Genomic DNA, 17,423 nt, shown 5'->3' on the forward strand with positions numbered 1-17,423 from the left:
AAATACCAGATGCAGGTCAGCAAAAAATTTCCCTCTGTCTTGCGGTTGGTTTTTTCCCCTAACAAGACAGACTAAAGATTGCTGCTACCTTCCTTTTTTAATTTTTAAAGATGCACTGCTCATTCTACGCAAACATACTCAGATTACCGATAATTAGCATTGAGCTTCGGTAAGTTTTAAACGCTAACAAGTGGGCTTAGGGAGTGGGGAGAGTAAGTCTAAAACTCCAGTAAGGTCCTCAATTAAAAATGAGTGGGACAATATCACCACTGTATCAGGTTGTTCAAAACAGACATTTGAAGACCTTCTAATAAATTGACCTACTTTCAGATTAGTGGTTTTTAGAAAACGTCGATGATGATGATCTTTCTGGAAGTACTACCTTCAACAGTAGTTCTCCACAGCATTGGATAGTGTCTCAACAGCACTTCCAGAAATACCATCTTTTATTGTCTGACCTCAGGAGAGGTATCATAGAGAACAGAACCTACTCACCCTCCTGCTAGTTTTCTCTGAGGGCTGATTTAGTAGCTTGAAGGTTTCCTAACGGCACATAAGCATGGTGGCCTAAATTTTCAAGTGATTTTTTGGGGGCACCTCAATTTTTGGCTGCCAAACTTCAAACTCCTTTCAAGGGACCTGCTTTTCAGACAACCGGGGGGCTCAGAATTTCTGAAAACTGAATCCTTCAAGGTGCCTCAAGTTGGGCACCAAAAAGCGGAGGCATCGTTTCACTAGACGAACTTGGAAATTTAGGATAATGGAGATTTCATTTCCTAGTTCGCTGCATTTTGTCTATTCAGCAAACTCCTACAGTGTCTGCCACTTTATTTCTGATAAGTGGCAAGAGCACCTCACCAACCTTCTTCTGGCCCCTCATTTCATGGTTCGTTCTCTCCATTTATTGCCATTTATGTGAAGATGCTTTCTGCTTAGACATACCTAAATTTTAGAGGCAGTGCGCACATGAGTTTGACATTCTGGCCCCACTGGGAAAACCTGAGCTGCTGTGGGATGTGGTGCTGGTAACTAAGTGGAACTCTTCCCTCGGAATCAATACTGAACCTATGCACTAGTAATTAGTGAAGTGATTCTTGTTTGTACAGAAGTCCTGGATTTTTTTCAGGATGAAAGTCACTATGTAAATGTAAAATGATGATGTGATACTTGGTCTATATTGACTTGCAGTGCAGCAGAGATGTAACTATTAAGCAGTCTTTATTTTTCCAGAATCTTTCCTTGCCCGTAAGTCTAAATCACTTATATGAACGTCAGTAGTGCCAAAAGTCACTGCTATCTGATGATTTATTCAGTGGCATATGTGAAATGAGTTGCTTTCACTCCACTTAGCTGTGAACAGTTATCCTCGCTACAAAATTATTATTGCAAATCAAACTAATAGGCCTGCCTGTTGTAGTTCTAATAAAAGAAGCCAAGGATTGAGATATATATAACTTCAGTCTCCCAGGACTACAGATAATTTTGTTTTTTAAGGTATAGAGAGAGCAGGTGTCTGATTCTGATTTCACTTCTCCCAATGAAAGACTGATGTAATTCCATTGACTTCAGTGGATTTATTTGTTCTATCTTTTTGTAAAATGAGTATTAAATCTACAACTTGAACAGCCACATGCTCTGTAATTGTGCATGTGCGTCCATTTTTTAATAAAAAAAAAAAGGCAGCAGCTTTTTCGTGCAGAACCAACAATTGCATATATATGTGCAGTATGTGCATTGAAAATACATTTGTGTACGGAAATCTGCTAAATCCATATGCAAACAAATGCGCACACACAATAGATTTTGGCCCAAAATGTTTTGGGGATCCAAAGCCCATTGATGTCAATGGGAGTCATTTCATGTCCCTGTCTGGGGAAAAATGTGTGTGTGTAAAAACTATAAAATAAAAAGATGTAATCAACATCTGGGACCAAATTAATCACTGTAAACCTGGCAATTTCAATGGAGTTACATCAGGGGTGAATTTTGTTCCTTTACATATTAACACGTCTTATCTACTTTGGAAGAGTACAATACATACCTCAAAATCCCAAAGGACAGAAAAATCCATAGCGGTAGCTTGTTCAGCTCTGGGTACAGTTTTTCTAGGTATACTTCCATATGGGATTCCCATCAAGATCTAGGTGAAGTTTATGAAGACATGTTTATAGTATAGCAGAGTGTATATCACCTTTCATTTTTCCACTAACTAAATATTTTCCTTGTAATAAGATACAACCAGACAAAGGGAAGTTTTTAAAATGTGGAACAAATTCACAAACAGGATTATTTAGCAAAAGTTATAGAACTCCGATTGCAAGAAGTGACTCAACCTGAATTAGCACATGCACATTTAAAGATCCCCATAAGCTTCCTAATGCTTCCCAGGACTATCAAAAGTGCAGAAAATTCTGTTGTTTCATGATGTGTGTAGATTATGGCTCTGATTCACCACATTGTCTTAACATTAGCTTAACTTTGGGCACGTGAATTGTGCCATTGAAGTCAAGTTAGCTGAACTTAAGTTCTTTGCTGAATTGGGATTTGACATGGTGAGAGTGTGTTTTCTGCTGCCATGTTACAATGACTTGCTGCAAATTGCTCTGAGAATTTGGGAGATTTTAGAATGACTTCTTCTACAATTTAAAAATTAGTAGTAAAAAAAGAGAATCTCTCGACCAGTAGGTTGAAGTTTTACCGGCCCTGATGTTGCTAGTTCTTGTGGGAAGGGTACAAACTTCCAGATCTGGAATCAACTGTGAATGACATGAGTGAAAAAGATGGTTATCTAATAGAGAACGCTTTCACAAGAATGCGAGAGACACAGCGAAGTCCTAGTCCTACTGAGGTCAATGGGAGTTTTGCCATTGACTTCACTGGGGCCAGAATTTCATCTAGAGCCTGATTGTGATCTCAGACTGGTGTAAATGAGGAGTAATTCCTAGAACTAGACCAGTGAAAAACTTGCGTGAGATGAGAATTGAGCCCTATATTGTTTAACCACCACCCTTTTACTGCTGCTACTTTGATGTTCATATACCATGTATATCGTAAAGTCCATAAAATGTGATTGTAGTTGTGATGGCTACGTTGTTAAAAATGAAGAAAAAATCCAAACCAAACCACCCACCACCCCTAAATAAAAGGAGAAAGTCTTAAAAAGGGCTGAGAGATGGATTTGGAGACTCTGGCAAGTAAGATCTATTCTGCAGGAATAAACATAGGATGGAGGAATCTAAATTAACTTGCAACCAATTCATGTCTTCTCTGGACCAGATTCTATTCTTGCTTACTCTGGCATAAGTCCAGAGCAATTCCAATTATTTTAATGGAGTTACTTCAGTGTCTGAGAGAGCAGAATTTTCCCTCCCCCTCTGTCTCCCCTGTTTTCTCTTAGTAATCTAGTGGTGATGCTGTTGATAAAATGTTTTCTATGTAACCTGAACTAGACTTATTCAAGAAGAGCCATTGGCTGCCATGCAGATGGCTCATGGATAATCAAATGCTCCTGGGCGGTCAAAACTTGATCTGAGTACATGCAGGATTCCAGATACTCCTTTGTTTTCATTGTTCAGAGATACTGATGTTGTTGGCACTTCTCTGTACATGAACACTGGTAACCCGGAGTTGGTTTAGGGCTACAGTGAATATGGCTTAATGCTTTATGAACATATAGATTATGAAATGCAGCAACTAATAATGGGATGGTTTAACTTCTTGCCTCCTTTTATTGTTTTCATCTGTTACTAAACTGGTGATGTAAAGTGCAACCCGAGGATAGACGATGTTTCTTCATATTGTTTGGATATATTTGGTGTCATTCAGCTCCCTCTTCAGTGTGGTGTTGTAAATAAGGAAAAGTGCTTGTGATCTGGGTCTTTAGTGATCCAGAATTCCAGAACTGCCTTCTCTAGATTCTGATGGTGGAATGGAAGGAATGGCCATGTTTGGGGGTAGGGGGATGGGATGGATCCTTTCATCTAACTTTTCTCTTTTGATGCCCCTTTGAAAGGGTTTGCCCTGACCTAAAGCAAAATTGTTCTATGATGTAGTGGTGGAATGGCATACAAATCAATTGTTAGTGGAGGATGAAGCAGAGCATTGCTGGGGTTGGGCTTGGACTTTGATGTTTTTATGGTCATATTTTCAAAATGCTCAGCATTGGTCTAGCTCTAATCCCAGTGATGCTGGAGTTGAGACAAATTATGAGTGCTTCATAAAAGCCCACCAATAGCATATACTGTACTTTTTAGAATAATTTATTTTTCTTCTCCATGTCACAGCACCATCTGAAAACATTCCGAGTGAATTTTCCCCAGAGTTATTGGAATAGTCTCTCTGGCTAAATACTGCCTGGGAAATGGACGCTGCTAGAGAGAGGAGCATGTCTGCACAGCAACAGCTTCAATTTAAACTTCACTTATTTGGATAGAAGGCTCCTTTGCCTTGAACTTCATGGGTTATCTCTCTCTAATGCAACAAAGGGATTAGTTTTATCCATTGATGCAGTATTCTTCCCTCAAGAGAAGCCAAGATCAGCTGAGGGGCATTTGTTCGTGCTTACAGATAGCTTTAAATTTATACAGTACTTGAGTTATGAAATAATCTCAACATTAAGCAGTTGTAAATGGCAGGGGTCAGGACGGCAGCTGGTATCAGGAAGGTGACATGAGAACAGCCTAATGCCATGGCATCTCCCAATAGCATTGTGCAGGGTAGGACTCACAGCAAGACCAAAATTTATCAGAATTGATTGGTAACCCTTTAATTTAAGGGTTGTCTATGAAGGAGTCATAAAGAGTTAATATATTTATAAGTAGGCTATGGCCAGTGCACAGCAAAGTCTAAATGGCTCATAAATAGTTTAGAATACATTTGCAGCATGAAGCAGACAGAGCACGTCCATCGCTTCTAATGCATTTGTTTTGCAAGGGTTATATACTTAGTTTTAAAGCCATTTATAATTAAATGGTTATTGCCCAGCTCCTGTATACATTGTAACAGTTTAATGCACCATGAATAATATACATACTGTATAAACAAAACAGGCACAACTACTTCATCATACAGAAATGTACAATTCGTAAATAAAGAAAATGCATTTGTACTGTTCACTTTTAATGGTTATGCCTGTCCATGCTCAGAGGATACTTTCAATTTGAATGGCTTTTATTTTAGATAAAGCAAACAACAAAATTAAAGAAGGGGAAAAAATTGCAATCTTTATCAGAGACCACACACTGTCTTTCCTCTGTAATAACCTGCATTGAACAAGAACATCTGGCAGTCTTGGTGGATAGCAGAGCCCTTAGACACAGCACACAGAAACTGAGCCATAGTATTCTATAGCTAAATACACACATCTATTTTTAAAAGGAGCATAACTAAGTATTTCCATGATACTCTTCTTTGGCCAAGCCTCCTCTAATAACAATGGAAAAGAGTAACAAGAAAACCCTTTCTCATGAAGAAACAACTGGCTGACTTAAAAGATGTGGAAAATGGGGATATTTTGGAAACCAACAATTATTGGTTGTTAGAGGATTTGGCAACTCTTATTTATTTTATGCGTCCTCTTAATTTGAAACAACCTGAGAAACTATGCAAAACTTAGTCAGACTTACCACTTACTAGTCAAGCAGTGATGTCAAATTAACACCAATAAGAACATTAGCACCAGTAAGAACTTTTAAATCACATCATTAAGTATATACATTTGTATATACATTTTATAACTCCTCAATAGGCAATCGTGTAATTAAATATTACCAGTATGTTACCTTTACTGTGAGATATATATATATATATATATATTTTACAAGAATGTCGGGATTAAGAAATGTGTTTGACAGTGTCATATTGTCACTATGGTTTTCTTAATCACTTTTGGAAATGTACATCCTGGATTTCTTACAGATATGATGGCCTATACTTGAAGCCAATAGAATTCTTGAGTTCTGTTTTTCACTCAGCCTAAAATTTTCAGCAATATGAGCCTAAAATTAGGCTTCCAAATCCATGTTTAGTTGCTTAAGGGTGGAATTTTTCAAAGGGTATTCACCCTACACTTGCCCTGAAAGGGTTAATGCAGACTGAGAAGGGGGTTAATTAACCCAACAAGTCATAGCTAAGGGGAATCCAGTGGCTAAGCAATCCCCTGATTGAATGAGGAAGCCCAGCTAAGGAGAAATGAGTTGGGCTGGGGACTATAAAGGCAGGAAATTGGCCACAGAAAAGGGGTTGCTGGGAAAGCTTGCAGTCACTCCCTGGGAGAAGGAAGTTACATTTGGGCTGGCAAACCTGGGGGCGGGAGAGTAAGAAAGGTATCAGAGGAGTCAGGGAAAAGCAGCAAGGTCAAAATGGAACAGGCCTTAACTGCTGGCTAGAGGGTCCCTGAGCCAGAACGCAGAGTTAGAGGGTGGGCCCAGTTTCCCATGCCAGCCACTGAGGGAGTGGCATGACAAATCAGTGAATGGGAAGGCTGCCTGAGCCTGTTTGTGGGAAGAGACTTTCCAACCCCAGAAGAGGAAAAGTTTGGTGACCTGGCTGGAGGGTCAAGTCACAAAGAGGCAGCAGCTTGTGGAGTGAAAGAGGAGCTGCTGACCCAGAAAGAGAAACTGAGAGACAGTGTGCAACCACAAGAAGGGGTGATGGGAAGGGGGGAGGAATAGCTCAGTGGTTTGAGCATTGGCCTGCTAAACCCAGGGTTGTGAGTTCAATCGTTGAGGGGGCCATTTAGGGATCTGGGGCAAAAATTGGGGATTGGTCCTTCCAACCCTGATATTCTATGATTCTATGAACTCATGAGCTGTTCCCCAGAATAACCAGGAGGAGGTGCCACCCTGGCGGTGAGTGGAGGACTTTAAGTGATTATCAGGCATTGACTTCAGTGGGGCTTCTGGTCTTAAGTCTCTTAAGATGCTTTAGAAAATCTCTTCCATTGGTGATAAATATGGATTTAGGGACAGTCACAAAAGCCAACATTTTCAAAAACAGGAGCCTAACTTGCTACTATAAATCCACATAGGTGTATAAGGTGTATCTTCTACCATATTTTAACTAAGGCTAAGTAAAACTGAAGTTTATTCTGTCATTCCAGGAAGATAGAGCATCATGAAGTGACATTATCCACAGATCTATCAGTAAGGCAGCCCAAGGTCTCTGTGCCTGCATGAGCAGTATCTTGCTCCTAGTGAATGTCAAAATGGGACGGATGCAGAAGATAAGAAATTGATCATGAGTTAAGATAAGGATGATGACGTGACTGGATGTGACATTACCAGAGGTAATAACACTGGAAGTAACAAAGTACAATTGGAAATAAGTAACAATATGCCTTCAATCTCATTTTGACATTTATTATGGACAAGATACTATTTGCATGAACCTGAATGCAGGATTGGGGCCTAAACTCTTACCTCTGGAATTATAACCAGTCCAAATATTAAACCGAAAAGGACCAGATTTACTCCATACATCCATCGCAGAAATATGAAATAAGAAGCTACTGAGGAACCAAAGTGACCTTAAACAAAAAGAGACAGTGGTTAGTACTGTGGGCGGGTAAGATTCTCAGTGACCAAGAGATTATTTGAAGTAACACAAAACAGTATAACAAAATATCTTAGTCATGTCTCAGTCTAAATGGAAGTTGCACTTACTCTCCACTTCTTTTATCTTCATTTCCCAAGGTATACACTGTGTCTTAAAATTGTCAAAGTCTCTCTTAAATTTCACCCATTTCTGAAACAAGAAAACAGTGTTGCAAATAGAGATACAATGTTAAACTGGTCCTGGAGAGGAATCTGGGGTTGCTTTGTCTAAGGAGCTCCTAAAGTTAATGCTTAGTTGAGTTATTAAAAATTGATGGCAAACTTTAAAGCCAGAGGTGAGCCTGAACCAAATCCTGGAGTTTTCCATCTGGGTCTGACCTTTTTTATTTCTGTAACAGTCCACATCAAAACCCTGAATCCAAACACTTCCAAACTCAGGTGTTCAAATTCAGGTCCTGAATCCTAACTTTGCTAGGTTTCTGCGGGATCAGAGTTAGTGTTGGGATTTAACCCACTGATAGAGAGGTTGAAGCTGCAGAGCCAGATCTGTGTGTGAGGCTTTGATTTGAGCCCATTTCTATTTAAAAGAAGGATTCATTTGATAAATAGCAACCCTGATTCTTTTCTCACGGATGTCAATGGGAACAGGACATGATCTTTTTTTTTTTTTTAAGTCTTAAATCAGTGGAATCTCAATGAAAGCAATAACTTAATTACTGACTCTAGTCTTGCAATGAGAAGTCACAATTCTCCATGTTCATCTTCCCATTCAGTGGTCCAATTTGTAAACTGGCGCAATTCCACGGAAGCGAAGGGTACTATGCCTGGATTTTGCAGTCTCTCCAATCCTTAGTGCAATCAATACTTTTATAACCTGTGAGAGACCACACCCAGAGACCCTCATTCTTCCCCGATTTTACATGCTCTGCAACCTCCTGTACTGTAGGGAGGCTGTATGAGGTTTAAGTTGGGCAGAATTTGGCTCATATCCTGCATATAATCGTAAACATGAATTTGGTTAGGAACCATGGAAACATGCAGCTATTCAGAGAATTAAAATACATACAGGTAGTGCTATCTCGGCTTCTGTAATGGTGGCTAATTTGCCCAATGTGAGTTTATTGCTTGTAGCCAAAATACACTGTATTAGTGACCAAGCATCCACTCTTCTATTTGTCATTACGACAGCACTTACCTTTGCCATCATCATCTTGTATGCGTAGAATTTTTTCCCCTTTCCCTTTCCCAATGCTCCTTCAAACTGCTCTACAAAAGCTTGTGCCTCCCTAATTCAAAAATATAAAGGTGATTATGTTTACATTAAAACATTGAAAGAATCTTCCCCAAGAAGGCACTGGGTACAGAGACCGTTGTACAGTAACTTAATTTCTGTGAATTGTGCTCTTAGCAAAGGGAGGAAGACAGTGAGAGTCAGGTAACCTGGATTCTAGTCCCAGCTCTGTCAAACATTTCTGGTATGATTTTTGGAACAAGTAACTTAATATCCCTCTGTTTGAGTTTCCTCATACGTAGACCTAAGGTCACCTGGTTCCCTTTCCAACAGCATTCATATTCTGGGTCTTCCTTCCATACTGATGGGAGAAGTCTGGTTCTTCCTTCTATACTTTCTTAACAGTGCTGCTGTCCAGAAGGAAGGAAGGAAAGATGATCTTGAAGTTAACGCATATGCCTGGGAGGTAGGAGGTCTAGGTTCTGTTCCTGGATTTCTTAATGTGTAGCCTTGGGCCAGTCATTTGTGGATATGTTCCAAAACTTGTATGCCTAAAGAGAGGCCACCAAATTTGTATTTAGGTACCCATGTTTGAAAATGTTGACTTTATTTTCTTTTTGCTCTAGTTCCTCATCTGTAAAATGGGATTAATACTTACCTAGCTCACAGCAGCTGTGTTTATAAGTCCCAATTAACTAATTGTAAAACATTCTGAGGTCCTTGGATAGACTAGTATTATTGTTATGTACTCCAACCTATTCATTAAATATTCTTGCACAGCCAAGGTAATGAAGCAGTTTGATTAAGTAAATTAGAGTGGGTATATGTTCCCTCCTTCACTCTCAGTTGTTCTTTGCAGTTCTTTTGGGGACAAAGAGGTGAGTGTGTAGTCAAACATGATCCCAGGCAACCTCTCAGCTGCTAGGACACAATATAAAAATGTAATACTTTATGCCTTTTTGTAACACCTTTCACACTGAGAATCTCCAACGTCTTTACAACTAACAGACTGACCTTCCCAACCCACCTGGGAGATCAAAAATGATTAGTTTTAGGTACAGAGAGCTGAAGTCCCCTTCCCGCCTCCCCCAAAGACCCAGGTCAGGAGAGGCAAAGGGAAGGACCAGGCTGCTGTAACTAATCTGTGGGAATCAAACTGCATGCTGCTGATGTGAGAGGGGCCAGGTGTCTGAAGGTCAGATTGGCTCTTCAGAGTGAAAGAGAGGAGCAGATGAGGGGAGGTGCCGCAGCTACTGCCTGCTTTGGCAACATGGGTGGCTGGTGCTGTGAATAGCCTCCAGGCAAACACAGAACAGTGAACCCATTTCTCCCCCTCACCCTCCAGTGGGTTCATGGGACTTTTTGCAAGGTTACCTTGAGGAGTGAAATTCTCTCTCCTTGGAAGTGGACTTTAGGTTTGGTTAAAACCCCTCTCTACCATCATCAGTGCTGGTCCCTCAGCCAGTTATCAAGGGCTTCTGAGCCATTCCTTCATTGACATTGACTGGGGGGGATCCAAAATCCGTCTTACAAGTCTCACAGGTTGCTCATTGCATTCGCTGGAAACATCTGCATTGCTCACCCATACAGTGTGGGATGGCAGACAATGTTATCTTGGCAGTAAACAATACTGTATTTTTTTCCAAGTTACCTGCAAGCAGCAATGCTCCAGGAAGTGTAAAGTAAGATGGAGACATGCTGCTCTGATTGCTATATAACAGTAGGCATGAATAAGCAAAGAAGGGCACAGAGTTAGCTTTAACAGGGAGTCTGAAAGTCATTCTCTGCCTTTAAATAAAAAGACAGAATGATCCCAGCCTGGGTATCAGTTGAACAGATTTTGCTCATCATCTGTTCTCTAGTTACAGAGACAGACAACAGAATCCTGCCTCTAAGCCCTTCTCATTTAAACCAAATCATGCTGGCTAAATTCCATTGGTTGCTTTTCCAAGACTGGGTTCTTGGGATGATGACAGCATGATTTAATCCTAAAATGTTATGTGCATCAACAATTATTAAACACAAGATCTAGCTTCAGTGGTTCCTATTGTGAAAACTATAAATAGCTGGGAATGGACTGGGCTACCTGAGCAATGCTAATTTCTTCACCATTCGCCAAGGTTTGTTCCTCATGGTAGATATTAGTTTTTTCTTTTCCTCCACCTGTTCCTTTAGCCTCATCAGCTCTTCCTCTGACAGAGACTCTTCATCAGATGAGTTGGAAGCAGATGAGGAAGAAGAACTAGGACGAGAGTAGAGTAAAATCAGGGGAAAAAAATCACACACACAATGTAATAAAATGTAGTTGTATATAGCACCTTATATACTTCAGGGATTATAAAGCACTTTGCAGACCAGTGAGTTAGACACAGGCAGTGTTCAGTACCTGAACAAAAAATGGAGCTGCCATTATGTACTCCACGATAACAGAGAGAACTTTGTATCCCATACCATGTTTGGGAGTGGGGGAGAATGTTGGTCAGGACTAGAGCTGGTTGGTAATTGTTTGATGAAATGTAATTTTTTTGTTTTAGTTTTTTTTCAGAAAATGCAGATTGAAAACTTTCAGGAGAGTGGCATTTTTGACAAATTTCCTGTTTCAAATTTTTTTAAAAAAATATTTTGAAATTGCTGAAATGCCCCATGGTGCTACCTTTTTCCAAATCAGGAGTTCCATTTTCTTTTGGGTTCAAAACAACTTTTCATTTTGAAATGTAAGTTAATTTAGGGTAAGTTTATTTAATAAACATTTTAAAAAAGAAAGATAGAAATTGAAATCAATCACTTTGAAATTATCGAAACAAAACATTTTGAATTCCCTGATCCAAATTTGGTTTTGATTTTTGGTTCCTGTGAAATTTTCGAAATGTGAAATTTTCATGGAGGAAAACTCTACTTAAGACACTGATTTTTTTCTGTTGCTCTTTGAAAAATTCTCTGGGATCTTTAACTTTAATCTTGGTATCTACTAGAGAGGGTTCACATGATATTTTCCCCACTTGGTGCTGTCCTTCAATATCAACACTGCATGTGATGAATCCAAACCAAGGGAGGAAATTTGAGCATACGCCTTTCTGGCCCAAATGTGCTACCAACTAAATTGACACAGTGATGGGGTAGTCAAAGTGATCCAGTTTCTTTAAGATGCTCAAGTCAAGGAGAAGATTTTGGGCAAATGCTTCAGGTTACAGAATACCAGATGAAAGACATTGCCTGCCACATTTCAGTTATAAAAATAGTTACCTTCACCCAGGACACAAGTCCTCTCAGAACGGTGGCCTAGGAGGGAGGGGTGTGTGCTTTATATAAACACCAGACCTTGATCAGTCCCAGACCAGCTTCTCAGCTATAAATCAGTATAGTTCCAGTGACTTCAGTGGAGTTATGCTGATTTACACCAGCTGAGAATCTGGCACATGTATCTTGTCTTGGCCTTCACTTATAAAAGGCTCAATTCTGGAGCCTTGATGTTGAGTTGTCCTATTGACGCTCCTTGCCTAAGAACTGCCCAAAGTAAGTGTTGCAAAATCAGACCTTAAATGAATTGTTTTATTGTCAGCTAACCTAAGTTTCACTGGCATCACATGAGCTGACACTAACAAACACTTAGTGGAAACAGGTGTCATTTTGGGGATTCAACCATAACTCCAATTCAGTCTTGCAGATCTTTTCTTGTTCTTATTATTGTAAAGTAACTCAACCATCTTCATAAGTATCATGTGACCTCTTTGACTGCCAGGGGGGTTCTCACAGTTAACCAGATATGATCGCTGTGAGAAACATGATAGCCAGGCGACACAGCAAATAAAAAGTCTGGGTGAAGAAGAAAAGGAAAGGACAAAGGAATGAAGGAAAACTAACAGGAATAGTCTGTAAAACCTAAGAGATCCATTCTAATTCTTTTAGGATTATCATGTGTCCAGCCAAAGGAAGGTGCCTTATTCTGGCTTACTTTCAGTTGTCTTCCTTAAAAGGACTTTTTTTTCTTGCTCCAATACTTACACATTAGGAATCCATTACACACTTAATTCTATGATCGTATTTGTGGTAGAAGAAGTTTCTAGCTTGCATTTTAACCAGAAAAACAACTCTTTTTTGTTTCTCAGGGTTAAAGTTTTGTTACAGGTAATAATTTACTGTAATATGTTATAGTAACCCGCACCACTACATCACAGATTCATGAACCTGCTACCCAGGAAGCTGGCATTCAACAAAAATGAGATTCTACTATGTAGGTTTCTGTCTGGGGATTGTTAGAGTACCTCTCTGCCGGGTTTTTCTTCTGTTTCTTATCCTGCTCCTTCCTGTTCTTGTTTGTTTGCTTTTCTTTATTTTCTGCTTCCTTTTGGTCTTTGCCAGAAGCCTTTTTCTCTCTCTTTTTCTTCCTACTTGCTGCTTCCCCTGCTTCACTTTCCCCATCACTGTCATTCATTTTGTGACTTTTCTTCTTAGTAGTTCTTTTTTGCCTTGGGGCTTCAGCTTTCTCTTCAAGCTCAGCTTCTTCCCCATTCTTATTTTGCTTTTTCCTTTCATGTCCACTTGACTTGATGGCTTCCTTGGAGTGCTGCTTTCTGGTTGCCTTTTCCCCCTCTTCATCCTCTGCAATTGATGAAATCAAGTATTTTTGGAAACAGTCTATATTGGTGCAATAAAGATTTGCCCTTTATTCAAAAAGTACAGACAGAATGCCAAATCCAAACCCCGCTGGTGTCTGAACAAGCTACCAATGACCTCCACAGACTTTGGATGACAAGCAGGCTGAGAACTGCATTTAGCTTTGGTCATGTGCACACAGTGTCCACTGATGATCGTGAAACTCATGTTTGTGTGTCAATGGATCCTAGGAGCTGAAAGCTAGAAATCATTTCCAGACCCTGTTCTTTCAAAGTTAGTGGGAGAGCACTGGGGGCAAAACACCTAACTGACTTCAAGACTAAGCTTGATAAGTTTATGGAGGGGATGGTATAATGAGACTGGCTACATGCCACTGTAGGCAATCTGTGACTGCTAGCAGGAAATATCTCCAACCACTGGAGATGGGGCACTAGATGGGAGGTCTCTGAGTTACTACAGATAATTCTTTCCCAGGTGTCTGGCTGGTGGGTCTTGTCCACATGCTCAGGGTCTAACTGATTGCCATATTTGGTGGTCAGGAAGGAATTTCCCCCGGGTCAGATTGGCAGAGACCCTGGATTTTTTCCCCCCTTCCTCTGCGGCATAGGGCGTGGGTCACTTGCAGATTTAAACTAGAGTAAATGGAAGATTCTCTGTAACTTGAAGTCTTGAAATCACGATTTGAGGACTTCAGTAACTCAGCCAGAGGTTGGGGTCTATTACAGGAGTGGGTGGGAGAGGTTCTGTGGCCTGCAGCGTACAGGAAGTCAGACTACATGATCATGATAATCCCTTCTGACCTTAGTCTGAATTTGACCTTTAAATATATGCCAGAATTGTGAAAGCAAATTGTTTAATTTACTCTACTTTTCTTGTAAAAAATTGCATTGTTATCCAACACCTATGTTACAGATTACGCCCCCCCCCCCATGTTAATAGGTATTATGTGCATGGTACTAATATTGTATATGTTATTGTTAAATATGAGTGCTGGGTCATTATGCTAACTGACTTGTATCATGTTCTTCCAATAATTCTATTCATCCATGCCAAGTATCCCACAGCACTTTGCAAAGCTGAACTTAGCTTTGGCAAATATGAAACCTATCAAACACAAGATACATTCATTCTATGTCCTGGTGCAGGTAAGGAGTGCCTTCACCACTCTAATCTTTGGATATGGTTTCCAAAACAGAAAATTAGAAGGGTACAGCATGGTACATAAAAACAAAGTAAAAGCTGATTGGTGAATTTTGGTCTTGTGTGAATTATAAAGCGCTTTTTAATTTGTAAACAACCTCACAATATATGTGACTGGTTTTGAAATCATATTTCTATATAAGGCGGAGTGCATGCTGTGAAAACTGCTTCTTGGAAGCATTGGTAACATATTAACTCTTTCTTTTGTGTATTGTACTGCTCTGTTTCTAGACAATAAGATGGCTAGGCTTGGTGATTTGGTCTCTAGAACATTTTTAATATTGAATCTCAAGTGTGGTCAACCAATTGGCTATACTTTAGACAACAGCATGTTAATTTAATGTGCATGAAAGTGGCTTGATTCTTAGCCCTGGAGACTGAGCTCCCTTGTCAGTGCAGAACAAGTAGACAGCAATAAGCTTCTCCGTGCTCTGCCTTCAATAAGCTGTAATCATTACCTGGAGGGGAATGATGTAGGGAGGAAAAGGTAGACCAGTCTCTGTGTACATTAATTTTCTTGTTCCTGTTGTCAACAGAGACACTAATTTGTAACAGTTGTAATGTGGATACTAGAGCTGATCAAAACATTATTTTGCAAAAAAGAAAAAAATATAATTTCAAAGTTTTTTCCATTTTGCAGCATTTGAAATGGAACATGTGTTTCTACCTTTTTAAATATTACAACATATTTTCCCCAAAATGTTGTTAATTTTCTTCCTCCACCCCCGTTTTAACTGTGTGGCAAAAAGAGGATTAAAACAAACCCTCTCTAAGGCTTCATTCACTTTCATTTTTGCTTTCTGCCACTAATTTTCCAAATGTCTCCAACTTTGGAAATGTTACACAGTGGCAAAAGGAAAAATGAGAAGTCTGTAACTCTGCCTCTCTAGAATGTTTCCAAAGGTGGAAACACTCTGAAAAGTTAGAGTGGCAGAAGGGAAAATGGGGGGGGGGGGGGGGGAGAGGAAGAAAAGATTAAGTGGTAAAACAAAACTCTACAGATCACCTGTTTTGCTGCATTCAGTGGCACACACAAAAATTAAAATAAAAAAATAAAATAGTGGGAAGAAAGAGTTTAAAAAAAACCCAGTTCAAAATATTGACATTTTTGGTTTAGATGAAAAACAGGGAAATTGTGAAACTACCAAAAACTGTTCTCAAAAGGCTTCTTGCTTCTAATGGAAAAAACTTAACCAGCTCTAGTGGGTTCCCTTATCCACTGGAAACTAGACTAAGACTATCAATTGATTTCACAGAGGCCATCAGATGATGATTTTCAGTTACTATTTACCTAAGCTGGATTTGAACTGTGCTCTAGAGGGTCTGTCTATCACCAAAAACCATCCACTACCCCAGCAATCCTAGCCCTTAGCAATGTCTCTTTATTTACTGTATTTGTGAGAGTATTTTTAAAAATTTTAAATCCGGTCTATGGCTTTTCCTGATTTTTGCCATGAGTTGCTAGTCTGTCCTAAATCTATCTTGGCTTTACTTCTCTCTCCTCATAGTTATATGTAACGAAGACTCACCCTTACTGTAATGACAAGAATTACATAAAAAGCAGTGAAAGGTGACAGTTTCTAGGTGTTTGCATTATCCTATAAATTCACTCACATCACACCACCCATGGAACACAGTGCGGCCTGCTTTACTGTGGCAGACCAAGGAAAGCTTCATTCTGGGTCCCATCCCTTCTCAGTGACACAGAGAGAAGGGGACAACCAGGTTTAGGAGCGTTCTCCTGCACAACATCATCATCAAAGTCAACTACCCAGGTAGGAAATCTAACTATGCATAGTAGAGAGGCAACATGGGTGAAGTAATATCTTTTTATTGGACCAGTTTCTGTTGTTGAGAGAGAAGCTTTCACTCCACTAAAATATATTACATCACCCACCTTGTCTTGTTAATATCCTGGGACCAACAGGGCTACAACAGCACTGCATACAACCATGCATACCTCATTAGACTATTACCACTGTGTAGCAAGTCAAATCACAAAATAAAGCTCTGGAGAAAAAAGATCTCTCATTGTGTATTTCCAAATAAGACAGCAGCTATTATTCTCCACTCTACCTTCACTCTCTGAGTCACTTTCCACTTGTCCATCAATCTCCATTCCAACTGCAAGACAAAGCATGTTGAATAATTGAATTTGTTGTTGGGATTTTCACATACAATGTTTTACACTTGTCGTTCTGAAGTACTGGCTGAGGACCGCAGAGTGCCCTCTTTAATGATACGCTACTGTATCTTTATGCTATGAAGTCCTTAATATTTCTTAGCTCTTTGCAAGTGAATTAATAAAAGTTCCCAACACAAAAGAATATCAAATGTATTGACACACACAAAGTGGAGCCCTAAGACACATTTTTACAAATATTTGGTAAAACTGATACAATATATCAAAACTGAAATGGTTGTTTGTTCATACTAACCATCTTCCATGATGACCTGTAATGCACATTTCTTTTTCCTCCCCATGATTTTTCCCCCCAGAAACACTGTAGCCCTTGTACAGTGCACACACCAATTATCAGTAGGTTATTATTTCCCCTCTTTCAGAGTCCAATTATTTGTCTCCATGCTGCTGTGCAGTAAAGCGAGCAGTCCAAGAAGCTGTATCTAGTTCACTTTGACATCAGTTGCATGCTAGACAGCAACTTCAGGGTCTGAGCTTGGGGGAAGGGGAGACACACACTCTACAACAATCCAATCCAAACCCTTTCTGCTCTGATCCTTTTTCAGTGTGGAAAGCACCTGTCAGTGTTACATTACATCACATTATTTAAACATGAAGGAAAGCCCTTTGATGGATACTCAGC

At 39.7% G+C, this 17,423-nt stretch overlaps 1 protein-coding gene across 1 annotated transcript in view; it reads right to left on the minus strand.

The window, feature by feature from the left end:
* The window catches only part of TMC2 (transmembrane channel like 2), a 58,575-nt gene extending 41,493 nt beyond the window's left edge, over window positions 1-17,082 (minus strand). Inside the window, exons 1-8 of the mRNA XM_048837213.2 lie at window positions 17,037-17,082; window positions 16,675-16,722; window positions 13,047-13,383; window positions 10,871-11,026; window positions 8,749-8,839; window positions 7,662-7,743; window positions 7,419-7,525; window positions 2,042-2,140 (exon numbers count right to left, since the gene is read on the minus strand). Coding sequence (XP_048693170.1) covers window positions 2,042-2,140; window positions 7,419-7,525; window positions 7,662-7,743; window positions 8,749-8,839; window positions 10,871-11,026; window positions 13,047-13,383; window positions 16,675-16,722; window positions 17,037-17,082 — 966 coding nt within the window. The remainder of the gene's footprint in view (window positions 1-2,041; window positions 2,141-7,418; window positions 7,526-7,661; window positions 7,744-8,748; window positions 8,840-10,870; window positions 11,027-13,046; window positions 13,384-16,674; window positions 16,723-17,036) is intronic.
* Between the last annotated feature and the right edge of the window lie 341 nt (window positions 17,083-17,423).

Source organism: Caretta caretta, chromosome 2 (assembly GCF_965140235.1).
Source record: "Caretta caretta isolate rCarCar2 chromosome 2, rCarCar1.hap1, whole genome shotgun sequence".
NCBI lineage: Eukaryota > Metazoa > Chordata > Testudines > Cheloniidae > Caretta > Caretta caretta.